At 52.9% G+C, this 7727-nt stretch overlaps 1 protein-coding gene across 1 annotated transcript in view; it reads right to left on the bottom strand.

Moving 5' to 3' along the window:
* Window positions 1–512: 512 nt before the first annotated feature.
* The window catches only part of SAMM50 (SAMM50 sorting and assembly machinery component), a 52135-nt gene continuing 44920 nt past the window's right edge, over window positions 513–7727 (bottom strand). Inside the window, exons 14-15 of the mRNA XM_011984014.1 lie at window positions 6676–6817; window positions 513–707 (exon numbers count right to left, since the gene is read on the bottom strand). Of these exons, the coding sequence (XP_011839404.1) occupies window positions 662–707; window positions 6676–6817 (188 nt within the window). The 3' untranslated portion in view covers window positions 513–661. The remainder of the gene's footprint in view (window positions 708–6675; window positions 6818–7727) is intronic.

The raw sequence follows: 7727 nt of genomic DNA, 5'->3' as shown, positions 1-7727 counted from the left end.
AGGGGGATTCCCCCTTAGCGCCTCCAGGAGGATGCAGCCCAGCAAGACCCATTCTGGGCTCTGATCTCCAGACTACAAGAGGATTGATGTGTGTTGTTTTAAGCCCCCAGGTTTGAGGTAACTTAGAGCAGCCCCAGAAAACGCACGCACACTCATTCATGCTGCCATTCGTCTGCAGACACCAGGTTCCCTCTTTGCCTCAGTGTCGCTAATGTTACACTGTTCAGATAGTTCTCCCTTGCCACTCACACATTCAAATGGCTCGAGCACTGTGGCTCCAAGCACCTGCTGCCGTGGGCCTCTTCTGACACCAGCTGGTGCACTGAGGGGAGTGCGCCCTCCCCGTAACAGCAGGGCCGAGTTTCCTCTGGGGCCAAGCTCCCTCCTGCTGCCTGGCTCTGAACACATCACATCTGGTACATGGGAACCAAACACAGAGACTCGCAGACACTAGGCAGGTGTGTGTGAGAACACGGGTGGTCCCGGGGAAAGCAAACCACATCCACGCTGCCTCGAAGTGTGTCTTTAACATTTATTGACAGGGTTTCCCACAGGATCTGCAGTCAAAGAATCGCTGAGCCGTGTTTCCTCGAGAGACAGTGCGTGGCATGGGCGCCCTGCTGCTGCCCCGGTCCCAGAGCTTCTCCTGTAGGGGTGTCGGCTACAGGAACCTTATCCCAGCTCCAAACTGGACGCCATCACATATCCTAAAAAAAAAAAAAGGGGGAGAGATCAGATGCGGTGGCCGCTCCGCCAGCCCTGCCATCTTCACGACTCAGTGAGCATGCGCCCCTCAGAAGGCGCCACCTCCGCTTCCTCCTCCTCCTGCCGCCTTCCTGTCTGGCTGCCGACCTCACCCTCACTGGCCCCAGCTGCTTCCTCCTTTGCTGGTTAAGAACCTTCACCAGCTGGTTAAGCCCTTGGAGAATGGAAAAGGAAAAGAAGGAGAGACCCAAATCCTCCTGCACTGCTCCCTCCTCACCTCCTTCACGTTCCCCTCTCCTGACGGGAGGACAGAGGGCCAATGAGAGGCGGAGCAGGGAGGGAAGGAGCAGGAAGGACAAAGTGGGTAGACTGAGAATGGGGGAGAGGCAGGTAGACAGAACTTAAGGTCTGCCCAGCCCCCAGAAGGTCCTGGGGCTTAGGAAGCCAGCAGTACCCACAGCCCTACAGGGGTTTAGCCTGACCACCTCTTAGACCTGCTCCTGACCCCAGGAAAGAAGGACGCGAAGGTCACATTGGTTGCCATATCTGTTATGAGCTGACCCTCTGCAGGTGTGACTCCACACGGTGGTAAGAACCTGCTGACAAACCACCAGGCCCATTTTCAGAGAGGAGCAAATAGGCTCGTCACACAGCTGAGAAGTGGCAGGGCAGGACTCCGGACCCAGCTCAGGGGCACCCACAGGCCTCGCTCTTTCCGACACACGGCCTGCCTCAGCCTGGCTGAGAACGCACAGCTGGGGACAGCCTGTCACTCTGACAGCACGCCTGCAGCAGCTCTGTCCGCCTGGAGCCTGTGCACGGGGCAAGGCCAATGTTGCCCATTTGGGACAAGGTGGGCCTAACCTAGGGACCTCAACTTCCAGGGAAAATGATATTCAGAATCCCACACAGCTGCAGCCAGGGCCAGGGAACACAGCCTTTTTGCAAGCTGTGGGCGATTTCTAGAAAAGACTGGCCAACAATAACGGCTCCTTTATTCACGTTCCCGTGCCCTTGCCCAGGCTGAGGATTTGGAGCACGTGAGCACTGGCAGCGAGTCTTCCTTTTTCAACCTGACTCTGAGCAAGAAGACACAATATCCGATCCATGAAGAGATTCAACACAGATACTCATGAATGCTGCGCCGGCCTCCTGCAGGATGAAGGGTGCTTAATAACCAACCCCAGCAGTGCAGTCCTCTCACCAGAAGCCAGGCCTGCGGCCCCTTTGTGATTACAGTAAGCCACACCCATGGCCTTAAACCACCACAATACACATCAAAGCCTGGGCTGCATTTGTACCATTTAGTTGTGTTCAGATCTGTTTTTATATTGTACACTCTTGGCTCCTTCAAACTAGTCTATACCTACATTTGCTACTGACAAAAATGTCTGAACATAAGCTATGAGCTAAAAAGGAAGTCAAGCTCTTGGCATATGCAATTCAGAAAACAAGCAAGCATTTCAATAAAGGCCCGTTCATTCTAAATACAAACAGATTCAACAACTTCACAAGCATCGGTTTATGCTCAGAGACCACATAAACATGTCACAGAACAAAACACCCACTGCGAACATACAAAGCAGCGCTGCGAAGTTCCACGAGACCAGGGCAAGCCAGCCGTGCCATCCTCCAGAGACCGCCCCAAACATCCACCTTCTGCTGGGCGCCCTCTCCCTCCCCTATGGCCGCTGTCTTGGTGCAGGGCTCCCGGTCATCTCCCACCTTCTTCTCACCCACAACTGCTGGTGCCAGCACGGGGTCTTGGAGTCTGATGTTCAAAGGTTTCTGAAGAACTTGGAATCTGAGGCTGGAGGCCAGGAAGCACCCAGCACGGGGTCTTTAGGAAGGTCATGCCAACAGCACCCTCAGCGCCTTGCACCCCATCTCCCACCACATGCCAGAAGCCTCTCCACCGGGCTCTCACTTCCAACACTAGGTGCTGCTCTAGTCATGGGAACTTCAGCAGTGAACAAGGCAGAGGAAGTCCTGAGCTCAAAGATCCTGGCACGTACCCAAGGGAGTAAAGGCCAGTGGGGCTGGAAGGCAGAGGCGTGAGAGCTCAGGGCCTGGGCCTCCCCACACCCCTTTCTGTTCCCATAGAACGCGGTTCTGCCCGGTGCTCACCGACACTGCACACCTGCACAGCTTTGCCCCTGCCTTTGTTAGCCGGGAGCACTGTCCCTGCGTGTCTTCTGCAAGCACCTGGCTGTCTGTCCTCCAAGAAGATTCAGCTCAGGTACCTTCTTCAGGGGGCCCTCTCGGCGCCCTCCCCAACAACCGAGATGATCCACTTTCTTGTCTTCGCGCTGCTAACTGTGAGCTGCTCTCCCAAGCGAGCCTGCCTGATTCAGCCCTGCATCTCCAGAGACTGAACGCCTAAGACACGAACTGACAAACGCTGTTAGATCCCAGACACAGTGGTGCCACAAATCACTTGTGGCATAACATTTAGCAAACATCTCAAAACTGTTTCCTTCTTTATGAATGTCTGAAGTCCTATTTACAGTGTGCTCGCCTCAGTTATGGGAGAAACCTGTGGATGATTTCTACACACACGATGCCCCATCCTGCCAGCTACCTAATTTTAGAAATGAAGATTAAACCTGGCAACCTCACTCCAACTTTACGAGATTCCAATATTGATGACCGACTTCAAACAGGGCCTCACACCGAGCGAAAATGTCTTCCACACTCGGGGTGCCCGGCTGACCCGTTCGGAGCTCACTGTCCTTAATAAACATCTGCTGAACAGCTGCCACCTGGCCTGGGGGCAGAAGCGCTTCCTTACAGCCTGGTCTTTACATGTCACGTGCTTAGTATGCTACTTCCTCCCAGAAGAAACTGTACTTTGAAATTAATCTCTGAAACGTATTTTTTAGATTTAACCTGAAGAGACAGAAGTAAAGCTGAAAGGTAAATGTAACCAGTTTATATGAAAATTATTCCAGAAAGGGTCAATTCAGCAGAGTGCCTAAAAGCCGCGTTGACTTCTCAGGGCACACTGACACCCAGTGGCTATAAAGAGCACTGCAATGGTGGTGACGGCAGCGCGCGCTGCTCAGACCCTCCCTGCCGGAGACGTGCACAGTGGCGGGTCCCAGAGCAGGAGGCCGTGTGTCAGAGAGCAGTATTGAAAGCTTCCCTGGCCCCGACGCCCCTCGAGCCCCGGGCCTGCAAAGTCAACCACTCAAAACCACCCACTTAAGCCAGGTGTTGGCGCAGCAGCGTCACGGCGCCTCTGGGGCTACCTGCAAGGATGCAAATGAGCAAGCCCAGCACTCCGTGGGCACAGGGAATAAGGGCTTCATAGAAAGAAACCTGCAAAACCAGCCTGGTCTGCTGAAGACGGTAACGGCCTGGAGTTATCTAATAACACAGTCTTGCTCTAGAAAAAGGTGCTCATTTTTTCACTTTATTATCTCCAGAATCAGGGCACATCATCCCATCTACAGCTTGTCACAAACTGCCTGTCAGGTGGTGGCTGCACCGAGATGATGTGGAGGGGGTGGGGCAACACCTCCCACAGGAACCCTTATGTGAGGGGCTGGCCACGCCGGGTGTATCAGCAGCAGAGCAGCCCAGGAAAAATCACCACGTCCCGACCACAGGCCAGGCGGTGCGCCCGCAGTAACTCACCGAGTTCTCCAAACTGCAAGTCACCATCATTATTGACCATCCTCTGGGCATGAAAATGGACACCCAGAGAGGTTTCGTGACTCACCCCGGGCCGCACAGCCACACAGAGTGGCCAAGCTGGGCCCCAAGCCGGGGTACCTGGGCTCCCAGGCACACACGCACGCAGCCTGTGTGACTACACCCTTTCCAGCTCGGGCTCTGTGTGGAGAACAGGTGAGGCGTGGAGGGGAGTGGGAGCTGGTGGTCGTGGGGGCAGCCACCGCCAACTCTGAAGGCACTGGAAGACCCTCTCATCACTAGGGAGCCGCAGCAGCCTGGCAGCCCCTGCCGTGTCCCCAGATGCAGAGCAGATGCTGAACAGCCTTCTGGCAAGAGCGTAAAGAGCAGATTCCACTAAAGCAATAACCGTAAAGGACCTGAATGACAGACGCAGACTGCACCTGAGAGGCAATGCTCAGAAACACTTGCGAATGCAGCTCCCCTTTACAAAGCACCACCCCCTAGGTGCTGGTGCGGAAGACAGGGCGAGTAAAAATGATACAGCATTTCCTTCAACTAGCACAAACTACAACCTGTTTAAAACTGGGTTAAGGCTCCAACAGCACCACCATTTGGTGGTAACATAAAGGTAGATACGAAAATGAAGAGAAAAAACAGAGGCTGGGGTGCTGTGAATGCATAAACAAAAATAAGAGGCAGTATGAACACTGTTGTGGACTGAACATTCACGTCCCCCCAAGATTCAGATGCTGAAGTCCTAACGCCGACAGGATGGTGTTGATACCCGGAGGCAGGCCTGTGGGAGGTGCTGAGGTGCAGACGAGGTCATGAAGATGAGGCCCTCGTGCTGGAATTAGCGGCAGCATAAGAAGAGGCATCGGGGCACTGGCCTGCACTCTTCCTCCTCCGAGTGCAGACACAGTGGCAGGGCTGCCATCTGCGAGCCGGGAAGAAAGCCCACCAGCAACCAATCTGCCAGCACCCTGATCGTGGACTTCCCAACCTCCAGAACGGGCAGAATATGAACATCTGTTGTTTAAGTCACCCGTAAATACTCCATGGTATTTTGCGATGGCAGCCTGAGCTGACTGCCATACACTATAATGAAAACACATCTGGATCTCCAAAAATGTACACAAGGCAGCTGGGTGCGGTGGCTCATACCTGTAATCCCAGGACTTTGGGAGGCCAATGCGAGCAGATGGCTTGAGCCCAGGAATTCGAGACCAGCCTGGGTGGGCAATGTGGTAAAACCCTGTCTCTACAAAAAATACAAAAATTAGCCTGGCGTGTAGTCCCAGCTACTTGGGAGGCTTAGGCAAGAGGATCACTTGAGCCCAGGAGTTCAAGGCTGCAGTGAGCCATGATCAGGCCACTGCATTCCAGCCTGGGTGACAGAGAAAGACCCAGTCTCAAAAAAAAAAAAACAAAAAACAAAAAACAAAAAACAAAAAACAAAAAAAACATGCCGGGCATGGTGCCTCACGCCGTAATCCCAGCACTTTGGGAGGCCAAGGCGGGCAGATCACAAGGTCAGAAGTTTCACACCACGCTGACCAACGTGGTGAAACCCCATCTCTACTAAAAATACAAAAAATTAGCCGGGCGTGGTGGTGCATGCCTGTAATCTCAACTACTCAGGAGGCTGAGGCAGGAGAATCACTTGAACCTGAGAGGCAGAGGTTGCAGTGAGCCAAGATCGTGCCATTGCACTCCAGCCTGGGTGACAGAACGAGAGTCCGTCTCAAAAAAAAAAACTTTTTACACAATGCATGTAAGAAATAGAATGTGTTTCTATAACTGTTTAAATAGCCCTATACCATATTCACCCATGGAACATTTAGTGAATCTTTCCTCAATAAAATATGGGGTGGAGAAAAGCCAAGAAGGTGGGTTCCTCCGCTGCAGAGAGAGGGGTTCTCAAGATTGACTCCTCTGTGGTCAGGAACAAAGCTTCACTCACCCTAACTTTCCTAGAGTCCCTGGCCTGCAAAGTCAACCATTCAGAACACTGCCTTCTGTTTTCAGCACACAGGAACCGTGTCACGCGCCAATCCCTCCAGCCGGACCCTCGCAGGGGCTCCCCCTCCCCGGGGAACAACAAGCTCAAAGCGCCTGAGGGGGCGGGAGGGAGCGCTTCACACTTGCTCCTCCAAACTGGATGAAGAAAAACCCAATGGGGGAAAACACATGTGTTTTCATTATTTTGCTATTTCATTTCTCTTAAAATCTTGAAGCTTAAAAGTCACTGATGAAATTAACCATGTCCAAAACAAAATAAAATTACTGGAGAGTGGGATGTGACTGTGGAAAATAATTCCCAACACGTACCTGTCGCCCGTCTGTACTCCCATGGGGATGCAGTAATTAAGTTCCAGCCGAGCGATGTTGCCAAGCCTGAGGACGATCCCGGCCCCGTACGACCAGCGGATGCACTCAGCCAGCTTACGAATGTGAGCTTTGGGGCCCTCCCCTGCCAAGAGAAAGACGTGTGAGCAACAGTGCATGCCCGTCCTTCCAAGCTCTCCCAGCTCTCCCAGACAAGCCCTGGCTCCCCTCTGCTGGGCCCTGCCGTTGTTTTTAAAGCCAGGCCTACAGATTAAGGAGGATGCCTGAAGTGAGATTCGGACCCAAGGCAAGAGAGGACTTGGAACCATACTTACTCACAGCCAGAACAAGCCACGCCCTCTCAATTCTTTGGGCCTGGCATATTCTGCTGCCTCTGCTTAGAATGACTCTTCCCCATCTCCTGACCACCTGGGAAGCCCCACTCTGAGTCTCAGCTTGGAGACTTCCATGCCTTTTAGGAAGCTTTCCAGGCACCCCTAGCACCCAGGCATCTGCTGGGAGTCTCTTCTGGACCTGAGCTGCCAGAGGAAGGCACCCAATCCTACTCAGCTCTGTGGCCATCATAACTTGTGTATTAAATAAACAGATTTTTTTCATAAGGGCATTAGATGATTATTTTTCTTGTATGCTTCATTCGCTCAACCAACCACTTAATGCTGGGCACTATATTAGGTGTTGTAAGAATTTGTTTCAGGTATGGCACAGTCTCTAGCCTTAATGACTCTGTAATCTAAAAAGACAGACATGGCCTGGCACAGTGGCTCACTCCTGTAATCCCAACACTTTGGGAATCCAAGGCGGGGTGGATCACGAGGTCAAGAGATCGAGACCATCCTGGCCAACATGGTGAAACCTCGTCTCTACTAAAAATATAAAAAATTAGCCGGGCATGGTGGCATGTGCCTGTAGTCCCAGCTACTCGGGAGGCTGAGCCAAGAGAATCACTTGAACACAGAAGGTGGAGGTTGCAGTGAGCCAAGATGGCGCCATTGCACTGCAGCCTGGCGATGGAGCGAGACTCCGCCTCAAAAAAA

This window comes from Mandrillus leucophaeus, unplaced genomic scaffold (assembly GCF_000951045.1).
Source record: "Mandrillus leucophaeus isolate KB7577 unplaced genomic scaffold, Mleu.le_1.0 Scaffold26, whole genome shotgun sequence".
NCBI lineage: Eukaryota > Metazoa > Chordata > Mammalia > Primates > Cercopithecidae > Mandrillus > Mandrillus leucophaeus.
Note: the sequence above shows the minus strand (reverse complement) of the source record. Positions and strands in the feature narration are given on the sequence as shown.